General features: G+C 33.4%; 1 protein-coding gene across 2 annotated transcripts; it reads right to left on the reverse strand.

Moving 5' to 3' along the window:
- Window positions 1–23,232, reverse strand: Cds (CDP-diacylglycerol synthase). 2 transcript variants are annotated; one of them, XM_053746487.2, is made up of 11 exons: window positions 23,012–23,232; window positions 22,806–22,930; window positions 22,096–22,192; window positions 21,535–21,711; window positions 17,622–17,814; window positions 10,808–10,974; window positions 8,706–8,858; window positions 7,978–8,106; window positions 6,971–7,105; window positions 6,163–6,275; window positions 1–207 (listed from the first exon to the last, which is right to left on the reverse strand). In XM_053746487.2, the coding sequence occupies exons 1-10, from the start codon at window positions 23,084–23,086 to the stop codon at window positions 6,183–6,185; spliced, it is 1,344 nt and encodes a 447-aa protein (XP_053602462.1). In that variant the 5' UTR covers window positions 23,087–23,232; the 3' UTR covers window positions 1–207; window positions 6,163–6,182. The 2 variants fall into 2 exon arrangements, with proteins under 2 accessions (XP_053602462.1, XP_053602461.1); XM_053746486.2 differs by lacking the exon at window positions 1–207 and having other exon boundaries at window positions 393–6,275.
- Between the last annotated feature and the right edge of the window lie 205 nt (window positions 23,233–23,437).

Below are 23,437 nucleotides of genomic sequence, written 5' to 3' on the forward strand. Positions count from 1 at the left end.
GAAGCTACGGACATCATTGCAAACAGACAGCATTGTGTTACGGAGCCTTGATGGAAACCTTCCACGTAACACTTCAAATGGCGTTCAGGGGACATTCTCATCCGTTCATTGATCAATAAAAGGTCGTAGATGCTCTTTTGTTTATTTTTGAGAGACCTTCGATTAGAGTATTTTGACGAGAGAGGAAGTTCATAGGCATGCAGAGAACTGAAAAAAAAAATTGATCTCTAATAAAAATGGTACAATATTTTTTATCAGATATTATTCCGGTTGCAAATCTAATTTGCTTTAATGATAAAATCTGTATGATGATTCAATCCATCAAAACTCATTTTAGTCATAACCCTCTAAGCACCTATAAATATTACTTATATATAAATCAAAAAGACGTATAGAATTCAATTTATTTATTTACCTCATTACAATAAAACACGTAACCAATAAATAATGAAAAACATTTACTATACTACATACACATACAGGTAGGACATATAATATTATATGACATATCGCAACACATGTATCATCGCAATATATCTTATGTTATATATATCTCATATACATTAAATACTTAGTATTTTAACTGTGTGTATTATTAGAAATTAAGAAATGTGTCGCGATATTTCATATTACATTTTAATACAATATCTATTAGATCTTTCACATTAATATTATGTTTTTTTGTGACCCAATTAAATAATATTATTAATATTTTATTATTATAACCGGTTTGAGGCATAGAGGTTCATTGCAATAAAATCTAGTGAAGACTAATTAAGTTACATTCTAGAAATGGAGTCACCCGTTAATTTATTCTTATTAATAACAACTGTAGCAAGTTCAAACTCGGGCAGATATTTTAATTAAGAATATCCGAAATTTATTCACCAATATTTGTATACGTTGGACATTTATATAAGAATTTGAAAAAAAAAAATGTCGTTTCGGCTTCATTTGTGTTAGGAACTATGTCTCAGACATTAAAATGTGTTGTCAAGAGACAATATGGCAATATTCGATCCCTTTCTTTGTATGACCTATTTGATTAATATTCTAGAATTCACCGTATAAAAATCATGGTTTGAAAGTGAATTATTTTGTTTTTTAATCTACTGTCAACTAAGTGACATTCCTGACCCGCCTATTAACTCGACCCCAAAAAACATCGCACCGATATGGTAGATTGTTTATGGTTCTTTTCTTTTACGCCAATATGCTCGAAGTCAAATCATCTACCGCCCTCGAGACAGTAGCTGTGGGCGAAGTGCGGGTTCACAATTCATTTCTCACCATCGAATCCGAGTCGAAGTGAGACGCAGCGAACCAATCACATTGCGCCATTGTGACGCAACAATAACCACACTGCAATGTTGGTTAGCTGCGTCTCACTTCGAATCGATTCGATGGTGAAAAGTGAAATGCAAACCCGCACTAACTCTGCAGTTTTCAGGTAAAAATGAAAAATAAATTTCATATATTTAAGTCTTTAAAGTATCTCCTTTTACAGCTATTGTGTATCTATTTTAAATTTAAGACATCAATACTACAATAATACGACGTTTATTGAAACGCAAGTAATTCCACACAACGGTAGCATTAACACAATTATTTTAAAACAAACATACAGACAAACACGCTTTGTCCTTTGGCAAAAAACGTATCATGTATATAATTAATAGAAGGATAAAACAACAAGTTGTTTTGGTCCATAAAATTTAAATATAGATAAATTGATTGCACCTGTTTATTATTTTCCTTCATATTGAATATGGAAAAACATATACAATGTATATATTAATTTATACATATATATATATATATATATATATATATATATATATATATATATATTAATATGATATTTTAACACGACATACGATATTTTAACACACCAAACATTCTTTTATACAAGTTGTAACAAATATGAGAAAAAAATGTAGCGAGGCGATTTTCACCACATGACCTTGACAAAAATTTGTCATTACAAAACTACACGTTACATCCTTGTAGCCTGAATTCTCGGAATAATCGGAATTGATACTATCGATAGACATATCGCCTTTTCCGATTAAAACTATCGATAGTTCGGCAACGCTAATCTTGACGCTTCCTATGAGATAGAAAATTATATGGAAATGTTTTATCTCATTTGGCTATACCAGCTCATTTCATTTCAAAATATTTTCTCAATAATGAATCATATCATGAGTTTTAAATTTTCTGCGTGCATGAAGAAAACGGAGAATGCAAAACAATTGAATTCCGGGCTACACAACACGACACAGATGGCTAACCTACTAAATTCAGATTCTTCAATTTCTCTACACATATAAATCCAATATTCCTCTGCCTCCACTGAGACATGTTCTTGTACATCCTTGCAACCATTCTTCATAACTTATAAACTATTATATTTTAAAGGAAAAATCTAAGTAAAAATACTAAATCGATATTTATGATGTATTTTGTTCTGGACTGCGAAATGGTATAATAAAATGAAGTTGTCTATAGTAATTATTTTGACATAATATAATATAATTATAACCCGTTTTGTTATTATACAATACAGTTCTCTTCTCATACAATGCAGATATACAAGGTTATTTGTAAAACATCACCAAACTTGCAAGGCACAAAATAGCTAATTTATTTGTGTTACCGAAACACATATGCCACTATAGTATTATAGTAATGCATTTTGTATGTCTATGTTACGTAATACGTATATGTGCCTTTTTTGTCTTGTGATTACTGTAATACGACTGTGTGTGTATGTCCGTGTGTTGTATACCAAATAAAATCTAACACCTTAAGCGCAAAATGTGTCACAAGAATATCAGGACATTAAAAACTTTAAAAATAAGTTTTTAAGTGTATAATTTATTGAGTTGTGTGAAAATTGTCAAAAAAAAAACTATGTTTATAATGTCGGCTTTCAAGCGCTGCGAGGTCGCTGGAATTATACAAATAACCATGTATGGTAAAAAAATAAATTAAAATACTCAGTTTGACAAAATAAACCATTTATATGCACACGTTCTGTACATTCCAAATGGATAAAAATAAGACATGACGCATATTATTATATCCTAAGGGAAATTATAATTAAATATTCATTTAAATAAAAGAGCTAGCGAACAAGCACGAAATATTGAAAAAAGGGAAAAACTTAACGTAAATTAAAATCACATAATCATCACCAAACTTAACAAATGCTAGAAACTACGATTGGGTCAAAATACGCGCCTGAACAGTTGCTCGATTGTAGCATTTTCGTCTATATTACCGTTCAATAGAGTTCACAATCGTCTTGATCCTATCGAAAAATTTGACTTATCGATTTGTAAATTGTAATCGATTTTTAAAATCAATTTTATTATCATCTCAAAGCAAATCAAGCAATTGTTATAGGCACCTTCTAATGCATCAGTCGTCTTCGACATATACTGATAAAGTCATTTAGGGTGAAGAAAAGTCGTTATATAACGATTAACGATGCATTTTTACATTAAATTTAAGTGAAACTGCACGTTTGAAACGGAAAATTTAGGTATACGAAAATATATGTTTATCCTAACATTAACAGTCTAGGTGAATTTTTCTCATAAAAGTAGGTACTACGTTTTCAGGTAACTGTGACTCAAATTTATTATGTTCTACTGAAGACACGCGTTAAATGCTTTTTATAGTTGAGATCATATATTTAAACTTACATTGGTTTCCATTCACCCCAAATGACACCATTCACCTTAAAATTTACAGAGCTAAACAGCGAACACTAAAGTTTTTACAAGAATGAGTAGGACTCAGTGAGCGAAAACACACTCATATAATATAATAAATGTTAAACAAGAAAAATAGAACAATTGACAAAATATAGCAAATTGTATATACTTTTTATACACTATGCCAAAGAATGCGTAATAAACAAGCGTTTTCCACGCAGGAAGAGTAACATTATTAAATAATTAAAATATTATTGGAATTAAGATACATCTAAATGAGAAATGTATGCACATTATGTAAGGCCACTCTGCAAACGCCGGTATACTATTTATATAAAGTTCTGTGAGCCATGTGGAAAGAATGGACAATGCCCATAGTGTGATATCAGTCCCGCACGAACGGATAAAAATGAGAAGGCAATATGTTTGTATATATCGATTGAGTTTTAGAGTTTTGCAGAAAATCAGTTTAGAAATTCGCGGGTACAGTTTCACTATTATCTTGTTTATCGTCTAATAGAGTACGATTCCGTTATAAATTATAGATTTGAACGAAAATTCTTTATTCAATATCCAATGTATCAATAACGTCAAATAAAAACGTTATTATAAAATTCAATTCCGTAATTTAATTTTCTTGCATTCTCAAAATGATCTATAAGTTTATAAATCACGTAAATCCAAAAAAATATAATTTAAACAACTAAACACAATGAAAATTACCGCAACCTTATCGGAAAATTAAATATAATTCGAAGTATACCTTAAATTCGAGATGTTATTATATTATGTGTATATCCAGGTCAATTTATTGATATTTAACAGCAAATAAATTATCATATTCAGAAAACATATTTAGTAATAATAAAATGTCATGTTAAAGTGTTTACTCATGGTTAAAAAATACCAAAACCATTCATCCAAACCTATTATTTCGGCGACGCATGTTGTGAGTAACCAAATGTATTCAAACTTTTATTACAAAAATCCACATCAATTCTTTCATGTTACACCGCTTTTCATACCACAAATCAAAGTTTTAAAGTTCATATTTTCAAAATCAAGCCAACAACAGCTGCAAATTACAATATAGGTGGGATTGAATGAAACTAAATCTCTTTAGTACTAAACTAGCACTAAGAGGCATCTGAAAGCTATTTGAAAAGTTATGTAAATATTAACTCAAGACAAACATTCATGTAATTTGCGAGAACATATTCAGCTTGATATTTGAGAATAGTTCCTATCATTACACGCACGCCCAATAAATTATATTAACAAATCTATAATTTTGAGAAACGCCAATATAGACCTAATGTAAACACTTTAACAGTCAATTCGCTATTACAATCTATATTAACACTTAATACCTTCATATATTTAATAAATTTTAACTATACACCGTAACGATGAGTGTGAATCATTTGCCACGATTATAAGGCCAGAGTTAATAATTATTATGCATCAAAATGAATTAATTTCCGGGTAACAAATTATTATTTTGAAAACAAACTTAAGAGGAATTATATTAATGAAATATGTTTAACTGTTTAGTTGAAAAAAAAAACTCAATATTTTAAAGATATATTATCTTCATATCGAGGCAAATGATCCTAAAAATAAGACTAGATCAATGTATTATTTCCATCAAGGTACACGAGATATGTTAAACCATAGACACACTTGACGGATAAATCGCTACAACCTACTTTTCTAACCGTCTATACCAACACCCTAAGAAAAAGGATTTGGATTTTTCATGCAACTGTCATTCCTTCAATTCATTTGTCAGTTATCATGAAAATGTAAAAAGTCAATGTCAAATAATATTATGACGATAATGCTTCGTTTTTGCAAATGACGTTTGAAGATAAAGTTGTCCAATAATCTTGACAGTTGACGCGTTAAAACGTCACATTATAATTGCACATTTGATATGAAATCGAAAACATATTGACACTCGATCAATAAACTACAAAAATAAAAAAAATTTTCGACGAAATCATATACGTATTTTCACGTATTGTCATTCAAGTTATCACTTGTCTCATAAATGTGACATACCACGGGTAAAAGGTACTACATAGGTAGATTTTTAGTCACACATATTCCTGTAATGTAATAGACAATAGATATTCAGATCAAAATTAAAAATACATACAGAAATCTATCTATATCTATTACCCGTGGGCGTTACAAATATGAAAGAAATTAATCGTCGCTCTATATGTATACGTGTGTATCTTAACTGTCGTCATCGCCTAACACTAATCTGAAAAACATTGCTTAAAAAAGGCAATAATGTCAAAACTTGGCACCGGCCGCAGAAGGTGGCAACTACGATTTCTCCGTTCTGCGTTCATCAGTCAAGCGTGCGGTCACACTTACAATTTAAAAAAAATATTTTTTTTTTTCAATAAATAAATGAGATATATACCTTGTATTAGCAAGGAACGCTTAGGGGATCATGTTCAGTATATTCCTGTTCTCCAAGGACTCCTTCAGAGCGTAGAAGAGCTGCAGTTGTTGTTCAGGTTTCAAGCCATACACCTAAACATAAATATTGAATAAATTACGGAATTTTAAAAATAAATCTTTACATGCGTAAATATGAATAAGTTATTTTCTAGCTCGTTTGCAACGAAGAGAACAAAAGCATTTATTGAATGAATGAATTATATATTTTTTAATTAGCTGTTTAAGTCCCTTTTTGGTATTATATTTATCACAGGTAAATTTAAATTTATTGAAAAGGGGATTACTACCTATACCTATAAACCGTTACATATCCGCTAGCAAATTTCCCATCATATAGGATAACCAGACTACCGCAGCCGTAGATAGAGAAACCTATTGATTTCATCATCTTTTGTTTCACTCATACAAGAAAGAGAAATATTATGTATTGGAAACTGGAACTGTCTCGTTTCTTCCACAGTTCCAGTTTGTTATCTTGTCATTTTGTATGAGACACGCCGGAAATTGTATGGTAATGTTCTATCTTATTTGGCTGCGCTAGATTGTCGTCTTTCAGAGGTAAATTAAAATTAATGAACGAAACAGATCTTTTGGGAGTTTATGAGGAGTGGTGCGGACAAAGGTTCTTTATTTATATACCACTGAGGACAACAACAGAAGATTTTAGATCGCCTGGTCAAAGTCTTCGCGGCGCCATGGCCTGGAATGTAACCGGGAAACGCGAGAATGAAAAAAAAAGTGAGATTGAGAGAGAGACAGAGAGAGACCTGTTGCAGTAGTTTCTGCGGTGTGGCGGTGCGGATGAAGCTGGTGATGTAGACGTTGACGAAGGTGGCCATCAGGAACTGGCAGTCGAATCGGTCCATGATGCCGCCGTGCCCGGGGATCACGTCGCCGAAATCCTGAAACAACCATCATTTTTCAAAATAGGTATTTTATTTATAATATATAAATATATCCCCAAGATCGGCTTCCGACAAGGGGACCCTTCAAGTCCGTGAAAAACAAAAGCGTCAGACAAACTCCAGGAGCATACATGGGGAAACTACTTTATTCTTAACACCCGACGCATAAAAAGGGGTGTTATAAGTTTGACCGCTAAGTGTGTCTGTCTGTGTACGCGGCACCGTAGCTCATCAACAAATGAACCGATTTGGATGCGGGTTTTTTTATTTGATAGCAATTTTTTTATGCGGTGGTTCTAACGTTTCATCAAAATCGATTCAGCCGTTCAAAAGTTGTAGCGAAAGTTGTATTGAAAGTCGGGGTTTTTTTTAATTTGTATAACAAATAAACTTGTATACTATTTAGCGATAGTAATGAGCTATCTGAGGGGTTAGTGCGGGTTTGCATTTCACTTCTCACCATCGAATCGATTCGAAGTGAAACGCAGCAAACCAATCACATTGCAGTATGGTTGTGGTTGCGTCACAATGGCGTAATGTGATGGGTTTGCTGTGTCTCACTTCGAATTGATTCGATGGTGAGAAGTGAAATGCAAACCTGCACTTCGCCCACAGCACGCAAGACGATGTGTTCGACAAACGTCTGAATGAACCAAGTACATCAGTCGACTGTGACAATTTATACTATTATTATAAAGAGGCAAGCGTTTGTACGTTTGAGGCGGATAATCTCCGAAACTAGCGAACCGATTTCAAAAATTCTATCACCATTAGTAAGGTACATTATCCAAGATTGCAATAGGATATATTTTATATCAAAATTCCCACGAGAGCGAAGCCCCGGGCTACATCTAGTTGATTATAATTACCTTGATCTTGAAAGCCCGCTTGAAGCCTGAAGCGAAGAATCCACCGAAAGGTCCGATGACAGAGCTGAACGTGCTCAGAGCTAGCGAGTGGATCATGAACGGATACATGTTAAACTTCTCCATACCGATCTGTGAAGAAAACATATTTATATTTTCTTTAAAATATATAGATAAATCACACAGATTAAGTTAGCCCCAAAGTTTGAGACTTGTGTTATGGGATACTAACTCAACGATACTATACTTTATAACATATACATTATATAAATAAACATCCAAGATCCAGGCCAGTTCGAAAAAGATTTCCATCATGACCTGACCGGGGATCGAACCCGGGACCTCCAGTGTAGCAGTCCGGTATGATGAATGAATCAATTTCCATACGAAGTATTTGGACTTGCATAATTTCGACTTGGAATCGATGACTTATTCCTGTCAAACAGTCAACTTTTCATTTGGAATGTAGTACTGGAATATGAACTATAAATAACACGCAATAGGAATCAATTTCGTGTAATTTACAACATCAACAATCTTGGAGACTGAACAGCAGTGAGAGTTCATTCTGAGTACAGAGATTATGAACACTAATGCCACGCAATAACATTCAATTTTGTATAATTTACAGCTTTAAGGCTTACATTGTCATCTTCCCAAGCGACTTCGACTACAGAGGAATATGAGCGCTATTAGTGCCTTGCATTAAGATTAAATTTCTTGTAACTTACCACTTTCATCAGAGGCTGCGTGAACTGCGGAGGTGTATATTCTTGGAGACGGAACAGCAGTGAAGGCTCACAATCCATGGTCATCTTCCCAAGGGATTCAGAGTATTCGATGGGGCACACCAAGTATGGGTATTGGGACATCATATAGGACATCTGTAATGAGAAAGAAACATTTGAAATATACAGCTGTGGCTCCCAGCTTCGCGCTTAGTTAACCCAGGATCACACATAGGCTGTGTGATCTTGGGTTGACTATGTCTATTCCAAATTTCACCAAAACCGACCAAGCGGTTTAGCCGTGAAAAAGCAATACAAAATTCAAAAAATATTGATAGTGATTTTACAACCAGCCGGCTACCTCGTGTCAACCCTCCTTGGGAATGCTAGTATTGCCTCTTACGACATCCATGAAAGTAAATGGAGTTGCCCTATTATATAGCCGAACCAAGTGCCTCTACGGCGCCTCAAATCATTTTATCAGACACACAAAACTAATATAAATCACACTAATATTATAAAGAGAAAAGATTTGTATTTTTTTTTTGTAAGAATAAACTCCAAAACTATTGGACCGATTTTGATGAAATTTGAAAGATGGACGAAACTACTTTTTTAAATTATGATTTAATTATTACCCGAGCGAAGCAGATATGGGGCGATAGTTACTGATAAAAACTATAAAAACAAAACTATGCTTAGTGACAAGCAAAAATTTCCCGTAATGTCATTAGCATTGTAAAACTTTAGTAATAAAGATAAATAAAAACATTATTATTATAATAGACGATAACGTAAGTTTACATAATTTCGATAATTAGTATACTATTTAGCTTCGCGATTAAATATGTATTTAAAAATAAGTCAACTCGTTAGCATAATGAGGTCCCCTTTTATTGAGGTACCTATAGTATTTTGCGTAAACAGTCTGGTTTATAAATTTGGTAATTGCGTTACATATTCCCTTAAACTCCCTTAGGTAATCCCTTGTAAACATTCTAACAAAATTGGCTAAAAGTGGTATTCTACTTGAATCTTTATTTCAGTTTTACTCAACCAAATATTTCGTGTAGACCTCCTTCAGTTCCCGCCACTTTTCTTCTACTTTCATTATCGATAACATTATCTAGAATATCGATAATGTTATCGATAATAATTATAAATTCTCTCTCAATTTTCAAAGACAACTATCGATAGTAAATGTATCGCCAGTCTGTCTTTAAATACCACCTCTTCTCTCATATGTCTGTACCGGAGTACAGATATAGTCGGAACTATGGCACTCATTTTTATAGTATAATCTATAAGTTTAATGAGTACTAAAATATATAAATAAATCGGTTTTACTATAACATTTTGATGAACGAAACTCGATATATGAATAACTGCAAATATATTTGGATGCCGTTGTAAAACTAATTTTGCTTTTATAGCGTTGGTAAAATAGTATAGGTAATTGTCATGTCATTGTCTATCGGTAATGAAATCAATGATTTGACAGAATTATTTCCGTAAAACTTAAACAATACTGGCAGTTTTACAGAAAAACAAAACGTTATAAATTAAAATACACATTTTACAAGTGTGAACAAAAAATTGCTGTTTGAAGATAGGTATAAGCAATCCTAAATATACGTTGCTATCTGAGGCTGATGTTCTAATATACTTAAGTATCTGGTTAGTTCAGACATCAGTCTCTCACAATAGAACTGTGCATGTACTTTATTATGTTTACAATTATAGTTATAATATCAGACCAGAATTGTGAGAGGAAATAAATACATTTTTGATTGATTTTTGATCTAGAAATACTAACATATAATCCTACTTAAATGTACACCTAATATAAATAATTCTTATCCAGTAAGTCATCAAAGACTGATCAACAAAATGTCATAAAAAAATGCAATGCAGCTTGGGTGTAATTCGGACGGCCGTACATAATCAAACTATATCATTTAAGGCCGGTACAACATAATGAGTAATGCGTAAAGGTGGGCGTTTATTGTACAGAATTAGAACACATGCGTGCACGCTGTACAAATTAACTACGCATTAGGTCTGCACTAGCTTTTACTACCAGAACAAAAGATTTAAACACTTACAATCAATCCGAGGATAACAGTGGAGATTCCACCTCCGATGAAGCCCTCCCATGTCTTCTTGGGGCTGAGCTTGATCAGCGGAGTCTTGCCGAAGAAGAAGCCGAAGACATAGGCCATTACATCGTTGCAGATTATCATGGAGACTGGCACGATGAACCAGATGAGTCCTGCAAAGAATAGTAACTTGAAATTAAAATTAAAATGACACCACTCACCGGGTACCGGGTGTCTAATAATTAAATTATTTTCTGAATAAATAAGTTATGGACAATATATATTTTGTTAGAAACTTTGGAAATGTTGTTGTTGCCAATTAAATCAAGTTACTTAGACATCATTTTTGCATATACTCGTATTAATATAGTAAACTCGATATTTATAGATAATTCGAACTATATATATAATTAAAAATTAAATTGAAATTAAATTATCATAAACTTGTAAATTACAAAATATGAAGTCATTTTCTCAAATATGTCAGTAGGTACACAATCTCAGCCTACGTTAAACGGTGCTAGGACAGGATAATAGACAATCTGTTCAAATTGCTTGCAACACTGGCCTACTTTCTCGGGGATTAGGGTACCAGTCAAACGGCCATTTAATACTTTTAGTTATTTTTAGGGAAGTGAAGTTTTAGTTACTTGAAGGAGGAGGTGTTTTATTAGGTAATTTCTTGTTTATAGGATTTGAATGGGTTTTGACGTAAATTGTATTGTATGATTTTATTTTTAATTTGGGTATAGGCATAGAATACTTTTTAATTCTTAAATATTGAAAGAGTCCCACTTTATATTATTTAAAACTAGCGGCCCGTCCCAGCTTCGTTCGGGTGGTATAATAAATTATACTACACCTAAACCTTCCTCAGGAATCTCATTATCTATTGGTGAAAACCACATGAAAACAGACATACTGTTTTATAATATGTAAGAACAATTTAACAGAATATTAAGAACAGTTTTATAATATGTTACAACAAGCTCGGCGCTCATTCTACCAGTAGATAGGGAATAAAGAAGCGATATTTATACAATATAGTACTATCACAGATAATAGTATACTAGCTGCGCTTGGGGGCTTCGCTCTTATGGGAATTTCGGGATACAAGTATCCTATATGTTATTCCGGCTTATATTCTATGCGTGTACCAAATTTCATAATTCTCGGTCCAGTAGATTTTGTGTGAGAGTAACAAACATACATACACACATCCTCACATTAACTTTCGCATTTATAATATTAGTAGGATCACATTTCACAAAACACAAACATTTATTACATACTTATTTAGATTAAAAAGATATTTTTTTGAAAATATGTACTTTTACATGTAACAATATTTGAAACAGATTTTTTTATAGATGTTGTTTCTTTTCAACAGAAGATACAAAATCAAACATTTTTTTTGCTGTATCACAATAAGAAAAACTAATAGTGTAAGTCTGTCTGGTTGAAGTAAAGCCACGAATACACTAGGGAACATTTGACGCGCAATATGTCGCTACATCTCACTCATTACCATCGATTCGAGTGAAATAGCACATCTTCGATCTCACTTATTTTAAATGTAATGAAAAGGAAAGAACGATATGTTGCGCGTCAAATGTTATGTATTCGTGGCTTAAAATGTAGTTCCTAGTGACGTGAAGGTTAAAATATATTCGAATCATATAACCGTATTGCCCATTACTTAACATACAATGAGGCAAATGTAATTATAAATTCAAATCGACTTTGTAATAGCAACGAATATGTATTTGGCGGTAAATACATTACATATACAAATAGTATTAGTATATAACGTTTTAACTCAGTAAATAAAAAGTATATATTATATATTATTATTAAAACACAATTGTGTTAAAAAAACGACCTGAAATAGATAGTCGCAGTAACTGAAAGCCAATTATATTGGGATTTATTTGTTTATACATTGCAAGCTGTTGCCCGCGACTTCGCTTGCGGCAACAAGTAGCCGGTGTCACTCCAACTTCTCAACTATCTCCACACCGAAAATCATCTCAATCCACTGCTCAGTTTTGACCTGAACGATGGACAAACAAACACACTTTCACACTTTTTACTCTGATAGTCTGCTCATAGTTTGGACTCTATTTTGTGTGCTTCTATTTTGGATGCATAGTTACGTACATTTTTATGTATGTGTATAACCACATCACGAAGTACCTACGGTACATTGTATAGTCGATATTGCTTCAATGCTGCAATAGGATACGCAGTTTACATTTCTTACAACAGTGGAAATCCCTTATTTACCGTTCACTTCATTTCTTACACTATATTATTATTAAACTAGTGCCTTTTGTATTCATCGGTTTTTACACTATATCTAGATATACAAATTATAACAGATCTAAAGTGGATATGCAAATATCCACTTTTGATCTTTAATTACAAAATATGATGTATGTGATATATATATATTTTGTAACATATATATATATATATATATAAATGTAACATATATACATATTGTAACATATATATGTAATATATATATATATAAATGCGAAAGTTTGGATGATGTGTGTTAGTCACGAGACTGCTATAGATACACGACAGATTTTGATGAAATTTGGTAAAGGGGTAGGACTAAACCTGGAATAGTGTACTTCTTATCCCACGGAAGCGTAGCTTCTGGACGTAGTTAGTAAAAAACAATATGGTAGCAGATAAGCAACAGCACAAGAGGGTTGACGTAAAGGAGGCGGCCGGTCATAAAATAAAAAGTCTAACCTTCAAAATAAAAAGCCGGAGAAGAGAGAAAAGAGTTAAGATTATGCATACAATATTCCTTTGGCAGTAAAATAAAATTTAGGACGAATTCTGATCGGCACGAAGCCATGTTAAACCACAGTGTAAAACCTATTAGATTTGTTAAACGTACCAGTTGCTCATGAATGTTACTGCCCAATTAGGCTAAAAGCTGAAACTTTGTACATCTATACATATATGAACACCTTGTAGATACCTACAGAAGGGACGGGATATAAGTCTAACGACGTGATTTTGGATACTTTCAGACTTTTGTAAATAAATGGACAACACTCTTCTGTCTCTGTCTACTGGTAACGAATTATTCTTTTATAATTTTACGGCATGAGAACGGAACTGCTACGAAAATGACTTATGCCAGCTCCACGCTGTCGCCGAATTCAGTCACGTGCCGAGGCGAATGCGTGAACATTGCGTAGTTAGTATGAGTGCCTTTATTTACCGCAACGAAAAACCAGTATACGTATATATGTAAAGTTTCATTAGAATGAAAGTGTTCATCAAAGTAAAATGGAAAGAATTTTGAACATTATAATGCCAGTTCATTTGATGTTAATTAGTCTTCGTAAATCCCCGATGGTATTCGTGGCTGTGACACTCCGAAACCAGGGGCCCATTAAAAAAAATAAACCTTTGTATTTTTAAGAATCGGCTGGGATTTTACGACCGGTAGCCTGCCTGGCGTCTACCCTATTTGAGAATGCTATTGTGGCTATCATCTGTCAAAGTATTTATCCCTTAGTTACCACTACTTCGACTAGTCAACATCATCCCATGGAGGGACGATATTGAGTGTCACACGCCTCAATTGTGTATTTCGATCTCACCGGCTATAATCTTAGTGTAAACAGTGGAATAATTCTAGACGCTATGATCTGCGCAACAATGGCGGCAGCTGGCGAAAATATTCAAAAAATGCTAAACATTTCTCAGAATATTTTCATATTAATGGTTTATGAATACCATATTGTTTCCGAAAACTGTTTTGTGAGCGTATATATCATAGCATCTCCTTGTAGTGGTCTGAAGGACTGGCTTCCACTAAGGAGCATATTTGTTTTGAGAAAGCCAATTTTCTCCAAATTTATATATAAATTTTATATATATCTATACGAATGCATGTCTAGGAGAGAAGACTATGGATAGACCAAAATTTTCATATCGATAGGAGTTAAAACGTCAACAAGGTTAGTTATACCAAGTTAGACACACTAGTTATATGTCGAGATTGCATAAGAATAAACGACGCTCTATATTTATCTTATCAGTTGTTCTCTGTTATCGCGTGATAACATGTCTGGAGGCGTGGGAATGCCATTTAGCGGAAATAAATATATGTGTCTAAAAAAAATATTTTAACCCTTTGCAGGACTTAACGTCTCCAGACGTTATAACAATCAATCTTATTTTGTGTCTTGTTCTCTCTTGTCAAACTGAACGAGAATATATGGTTAAGAAAAGAAAGATTTTAGATGATATCAACAGCTCAAATTCAAATCAACATAAGACTTGCTGTAAAAAAATAGACTTTGAAAAAAACATTTCGTGAATAAAAAGCTATAATGTAAGGTAAATTACGCGCAAGAATGGATGCTTCCAGCTGATTCACGGCATTACTCTGTAATCTATTTCTGTCGGCTTCCCTACATAATGCTTTATATGCGTTGTGTGTGTGTGGTCCAAACATAAACTGATAACGAGTGAATATTCTCTTCGGCCACGACTTCTTCTAACGTATTAATAAACACTTTATTCAGTCACCAATTTCAAAATGTGTTGACTAGCATAATATGGTAACACTATTTCACTAATTAATTAATCAACTACAAATTTGGAACATACTACATAAAAGTGGCCTATGTTTCGAGGTAAAAATAGTAGCAACAGTAGTGGATTCGAATGGCTCAAACTGACTATATTTTAACTTGTCAAAATATGTGTGTTTAATGAAGTAAACATACCTTTACTTGTCGCTCCGATCGTCTAGATTGCAAATTTTGTACGGAAAGTATATTCTTCTTTATAAATATTTATACTTATACCAATCAACAAAATCAGTAGAAAAATAAAGTTATCCGTTACAAAGAAACATCTTACCAATTTTGGATTCCAAGATTAGATTCAAAGTATTAAAATCGCCATCGCTTATAAATTACACCCACCCTTTATTTCTATTTGGCCTAGTTAAAATGGAACGGTTGGAAGGCTTCCTCGCCCGTGACAATGTAGACTTGACACAAATATGGCGGTCGGGGATTGTTATCGATGGAACTGTCACATGTTTCCGTTTCTAGGTGAGAATCGCATGAAGATTCACTCGCACACAATAGTTCTTATAAAACATACTAGGCACTTGCTCCCTTAGAAATATCGGGATAAAAAGTATCACTCAGGAATAATTTAGCTTCTTATTGGTGAAATAATTTTAAAAATCGGTGTGTCGATTTTTTACGAATATGTACGTAGAAGCAAAACGCAAACATTGTATTCTCATGTTTTGACACATGCAAAGTCAGTTAAAAAAATATACCGTTTTTTTTTTTTTTGTGTTTCAATATTGATATTATAACATATTATATTCCGTGTCAATCTCAAATTTGACGTTGGCAAAATCATCGTTTTGGCGAACGATGGAGCCATGAAATTAAAAAAAAAAACACTAGCATGTCGCATTTTGATTTCATTCTAAATAATTCTAATAACATAAGTAAAGCAAGGAAACGCAACATTTGTGTAGTTCCGTCGATTACTCCTACATCAACTTCCACAAACTTAATATTTATAATATTTGTGCAAATTCATACTTTATTACATATAGATTAAAGTATAATCTACTCTGTGGATAAATGCTTGACTCGTAAGTACCTACTCGTAAATACAACATAGGTTTAGGCACATTCTATGGATGAGCCTATATCGTTTTCAGCTCCTCATGTAAACTGTATATTGTTGTTGAAACACACACAGAGTCAAACACTCATACACAACTCGTATGCATATTGTATGATCCAAGCATAAATAAAACAAAATTAAACAATACACGACCACACAAGCACACTCGAAAACGACACATACGAACCCTGTCCCCCACTTCCACAAAAATGTGATGTGGTTCTTATATCCAATGATCACATAATGCTACTGTGGGCGAGTGTCCCGGAGTCCTGAAACACTGGATTTTCCTAGCTCAGGCTCCAGTCCTCCCTTATTAAATACAACTGATGTAATTTGAATCATGGTGGAAATAAACAATTTCTTTTAAGTACATAGTCTTTTTATTATCTAGGCTATGTTCGCACCTATACTCAACACTCATTACTCTATTTGCATAAATGTGGTTACATCAGTTGTTATTTCATTATATCCATCACACAAGCCTAATCCGGCCACGCAAAAACATAGATAAATAGGAATGATTGTTTACATGCAAAAATTAATTACATTAATATTTATCATAAAAATGTCAAATTTCAACAAATGTCAATTATGTTTGGGTCGATCAAAAAACTCTAAAACATTGGTTATATAGCCGTTAGCCGTTAACGTTTTCAGTTCTTTTAAGATCTTAGGAGGCTGCAGTTGAACCTACGTCATAAGCTATCGAGAAGCGTATTATAGATTCCATTCTATTGTTTCTTGTGCAGGCGCCATATTACATATAACACTTGAGTGTATGTGAGGACATAAACTTGTGCATTGTTTAAATATTATGGTATCGGTGATAATCAAACTACAATAATTTTCTACAATAAGTTTCTTGTTAGAATGAATGTAAATGAGGACTAGTAAATTGATAAACTAATAATAAGATTCAAAAATGTATTTAATCGATTGAAATACAACTACATCTTGAATTTTAAATTATTTTGAAAGTACTATATTTCGAAAGTACTTTTTAATTTAGATTTCCCGAAATTAAAAGACGCTCAATGGGCCATACGAAGAAATATATAAAAGGGGCCGGCTACGTCGGCATATAATAAGGATTTGCTGAGACCGAAATATTGATAGATACCTTCGAAAATGTTCTGGATGATGAGGTAGCTCTGCGTGACGACGATGAGCAAGGCGACGTGGGTCCACGCGAACAGGCTGAACTGGCGCATGTAGTATCTCTTCACCAGGGACAGGACAAACCACACGAAGCCCACGCAGTAAAGGCTGAAGGATATGAATCGGTGGTACGTCACCAAGAAGCGTAGGTAGTCCTGTTGACAATGCATAATATCAAAAAGGAGTTTTTACATAAAAAGTATTTTTTCAAGCATGTATTATCGTCAGAGACATCTAGTTTCATTCAACACGTAACAAAAAGTCATGTTCGGTCTTGCATAAAATTATATTAACTACAGAGGAAGTACTTCGTCGGGAGCCGATCCTGGGGTCATTGTCATCCAAACTAAAGGTGTATACAAAATCTCAGTTCAATCGGTTGAAGATATCCGCTTCAAAATTGAGCTGGAATTGCAAGATTTCACCGAAAGAAACATACTTACCTTAAGTATTTACATACCTACATTGCAAGTTTAAGGAAAGCTTATAAAAAATATGCCATGAACATTGAACATAGAACCTCCACTTTTGCCCGAACTCGGTTGATAACATTACTCAAGGAGAAATTACAACAACAAAAAATTATAACATTAATAAACAATGTTATTTTATGTAAATTTTTCAATTTGAACAAGTTGAGTTGATAGAGCCGTTGAAATGTTGAGTATATTCCAATATTTTAAAATGTTTACCTAAATAAAATGTACTTTATTCTCATTTTAATTGTATACTTAATTATAATTTGCTTCGCGATTTCGATTTTATGGTTCTTGATATAGTTTCACGGTTGACAATAATATTGTATATAGAAAACGCCAGGCCCTCCCGATTTTAATGGTAATTAATTTGAAAATAAGACACGTCATGCTAATTAACCAAATACATTTCACGAGAAACGCGGCAGACGTGGCCACAACAAAGTATATAAGACACAATCATTGTGTGACGTTAATTATATTATTAAAAAACAGATAAGAAATATTGATTCTTTTTTTTAAATAAATAAACAACACTCAACGGTCCACACTGAGCACTAAGCTGGTATCGCGGGACCAATGGTCACAAACACAGAAACGGGAACACCACCCAGAACCGCAGACAAATATTTGTGATCACAAGGACATCATATTTTCCCGTGCTGGGAATCGAACAGGACCTCCAGTCAGACGGGCATAGATAGATAGATAGATAAAACATTTATTTGTAAAACAACAACACAATACACAACCAGACTAAAACTAAAAACACAAAATAAAACACAGTATTCACATAGCACAATTGAAAAACAAAGTGTACTGTGTTGCAGCAATACAAAAAGGCCCATCTCAATACACATATCACCCATAGGGGCGATACACTGATTTTCAGATGAGACCTAGTGACCCATAGTGACAACAACGCCACGGAGGTAGTCATTTTTGTTATATTTATACACAAACTGCTATGATTTTATGCGTATCAATATCTATCATTGTGATCGTTTAGTGAATTCAGTATGATAAATGAACGTATGTCGGATCAATTAAGGCTAATGGTGCTGAACCTAGCGACAATGAGTCGTTGTCCTGTAAAAAGATATTTAAATGTAAATTATGGCCAGAGCTTTATCAGTAAACTAAAGTACTTAATATGGTTGAAGTAAAAAACTAACCATTTTGATCAGCGTCTCACTTCATTCTCGATTGGAAGGAATCGAGAATGGAGTGAAGTTTGATGATTTCACTCCATTTCTCAATTCCTTTTCATTCCGAGGCGATACTCGGAAAATCAAGAGTGTGATACAAATTTGAATATTTCGGATAGAAATAACGTCATTTTGTTAAATAACCCCGAATAAAACAAACGTTTGGCTTTAATTTTATGTCATTTTGAAATTAGTATAATAATCAATTAAAAAGAAAACGGTTAAAGATGGGAGAAGATGGAATAAAAATTTCCCACCCGTAATTTTGGAATGACCATGTACTATAACCAATTAACGTACACTATCGTAATGTTACACAACACATATAACTACAAATTATGAATGACGAAGTTTACTATCAACATCACCTGTTGTACTGAGGTCATTGAACCATTGACTCATTAGTTCAGATTACATTATCAGGTCAAGTTAACATTGACGACATACTTATAATAACATGACGGATTTAAATAACTAATGACCTTATTTGATTGTTAGTTGGCGGTTAGATTTTGCGTAGTTGACGTTGTTTTTAACTACGTTGTTGTTTTTAAAATTATACATAGGCCAGTTTTATAGTAGCATTTTGAGAAATCCTACTAATATTACAAATTCGAAAGTAAGTTTGTTTATTACCTCTTCACGCTCTATATACTTGAGCAGATGGAGTCAATTTTCATAAAATGTTGCATACAATTGGTTTGAAGTACGGAGAAGGACATGGGTACTAATATTTCCCGTGGAAAATTCGGGCGAAGCCGCGGACAATAGCTAGTGCTATATAATTTCAAAATATAAAGAAAATATTATGTTAATACTGCTTAGGAGTTTGACAAAAAAACATATTTTAATAATACTCAGCATGCTATTAAATAAAATAGTTTCACATAGGTATTGCATTAACCATTAATTAACCTCTCAGTGCATAATTTGTATCTGTTACGGTTTAACCGCAAAGTGCTGTTAGACCTAGGTTCAACCGAGGATATCAGGCTACAACTGAATGATAGCATTCAAACGAATCATGTGAATTTTGTGATATTGACTTAGGATGTAAAGTCGTGGTTTTGATAGATATTGTCTTGTTAAGTACCATGTGTGTACAGAGGTGTCAATAAAGCAATTTTTGCAACAGCATCTGAGTTCATTTGCACGTAGGTCTTGCTGGGATAATAACGGCCACACTTGCACTGTCTATCCGAATTTAACGAATCTATCCGAATTGCACGCTGCACCTGGGCCGACTAAATCTAGATCAAGCCGCAATTTACAGTTTAACCGTAACATATTTATTAACACCTCATAAAAATTACCATCTTTACTACATAAATTCGACTAGTACGGTATAATCGAGTCTTCATTCGAATGAAAATCATTATTTTTAGCACATTATTATATGTCGCATCATTCAAAATCAGTGCAATATGTAGGTACGTGAGCGATTAAACGGCTAGACATTAAGATATGTGACTAACACGTCATGAGCAAAATAATCGTACGATCGATAAAATCGTCTTTATCAATCAGCCTTTGTTTGTATAGTCATCTAATATTATTCAATAGATAACATATCTGAATGACTGTGACTTATCACCGGTCGGAATTTGCTTGTAGGCAATTAATGTGATTCACAAATCTGAATTTCTTTGATTTTCATTTAAAATCCATAACTCAACAAAAAGAAAAAAGAACCCGGCGGGGTAGACAATTTATTTTTCTTTTTTATTTTGATACATTATTCTAACATAAACGTTGTAAAATAGAAATAATATCATGGAAATCAATCAATTCCGAAATGTAACACCATTTTTTTATGAAGTTTGATGTCCCCGACTCCTTACGGCAGAAAACTAAAGAACGCCGCGTGACAGCTGACCAGCTACTTATTCACTCGCGCGGTCGACTTGATCTACCTAGGGATCTGAGAACTTGTAGTTTGTAGTTTTATTACCCGTGCAAACTTAAATCTCTCCATTCCAGCAGCACCTACTTAATGTTAAAATCTAATCAAATTTTATTTAAATTTAATTTACTAACTGTCATACAACAATCCTCACAAGTTCATTTACAAAAATTACCAACTTTTGTTTTACTTTTTGCAAAAACTACAAAATAGAGTGAACTAAAACAAGGTCATTCAAAAAACTCCAGGCCCCGCATATATGTATTGGAGAAAACAACAATCACTCACAGTTCTATTGATCACAACCCCAAAGTAGTCGATCAGGTTCTCTCCATAGAAGAAATAGTTGGAAGTCAGCAGGAAGTACCAGGACAGGGAACGGAACCACGGCAGGCCGTGCACCCGGTACACTGCATAGCCTATGTTGATGATTTCCTCAAAGCATTTCACTTGGACGCACAGAACCTGCGAACAAAATTAAAAATTGATATTATGTCGTGTCATTGTTATTATCACATGCAAAACTTCTTTTCTTAAAAGTCTGTGTTTTAGAAAAATTAAGTATAGTTTTTCTGAAGGATAAATTTAGTTTAAGATCATTCTTTCAATCCTACACTGAAATTATAGCTCAAGTAGATGGTTTTATTACTTCTCCTTGTCCCTTGCTTGTATCCCTTTTTTAAGGTCGGCTCTCATAGTAATTCTGTACCGCAGTACAGCGCAGCTGTACGGTTGTAAGGTGTCACTACATCAGAATTAGCTGCTTTCTGGTCCTTATCTATAGTTTGGGTCCAGGTAGGTGGAGAAATCACATTTTACATAAAAATACCCATAAAATAAAATACATACTGTGATCATCAAAGCCAAGGGTCCACCATAGATAAGAAGACAGAATGCAGCAATCATCAGCCAGGTAAAAATGCCTCGGATAACCCAGTTTCGCCATCTGTTGGAAATCAAAATCAGTTTTTGAAGTTATCATAATACAATGGATAGTTTAAGTCGAGCTTTAATGAGTACAATAATTCCTAATACAATTTTCTCATTTACAAATATTAATATATACTTTATCATTACAGTTATAATTTTAGGGCAAAAATAAATTTCACAAGAGTTATTTTACCAACATTAGTTCTAAAACATTTGGAGCCAATCAAAATATTTCCCAAGTTAAATGAAAAATCACCTTGAATGTTAAAGGCTATGTAATGTAAGTGTACACACAAACATTATGAATCTTATATTAAGCAGAGCAATAGTGAATTATAAATAAACATTAGGTTGACCTTTCAAAATGAAACTTGTTTTTAACTAGGTAATACTTACAGAGTAGCATGACTATATTATAACTTTTCTAATAGCATGTACCAATTGTGGATAACATAGGTACTCACCTACTATTTTCATTAAATTCTGTATGCTTACCTCAATAAACAAATTCAGAAAAAATAATAACAGTTTCTTCAAATTATCCTCTAGTACATATAAATAAAGTTTGTTTACATGTTTAAAAAAATGTTTATGTAAAGAATAGGTCATTTGCAAGTAAAAAAGCCTACCTTGAAGACAATCCAGAAAGAGCGGAGTCAAGAATTTCGGGTGTCTTGTCAGTGCCTTGAGGCAAGTTCTTCGCCAATTCGTCCACATATTTCTCCTCTAAAACCTTTTCCTCTTCAGAATCCACCTAATAAAAAAACAGCAACACATAAACTTGGGAACATCTCCGGCGGTACAAAAATAAATAAAAAAAATAAAATATTTTTACATGATCGGACTCTCCAGCGGCTTCCACTTTTTCATTCCCGTCACCATCACCACGGCGTTGCCTTAATTCACTCATATTTAACGCACTAACCCAATATCACCCACCACGATACAATAAATGCAATTCAAGATAAAACAGCTATTCGAGAAAATAATTTAATCCATTTACGAGCAAAATTCACGAATGTTTTCCGTCCAGCGAATTGTCAAACGAAAAATCAATAGGCATTTTTTTATTGGTGTTGCTAGGTAATATCAGAAATTTATATATGGTAGATTCCAATGAATAATAATGACCCGTTGCAATTTGTTGCTGCAAAGATTGCGAAAGAGTCAGAAATACAGAAGAAATAATAAAGACCCTAGATTACGTGGACGGTGAATGTCATGCACGTGTATTCCTGCGGTTGAATCGACAAGTTGAACA

This window comes from Plodia interpunctella, chromosome 6, assembly GCF_027563975.2.
Source record: "Plodia interpunctella isolate USDA-ARS_2022_Savannah chromosome 6, ilPloInte3.2, whole genome shotgun sequence".
NCBI classification, from domain to species: Eukaryota; Metazoa; Arthropoda; class Insecta; order Lepidoptera; family Pyralidae; genus Plodia; species Plodia interpunctella.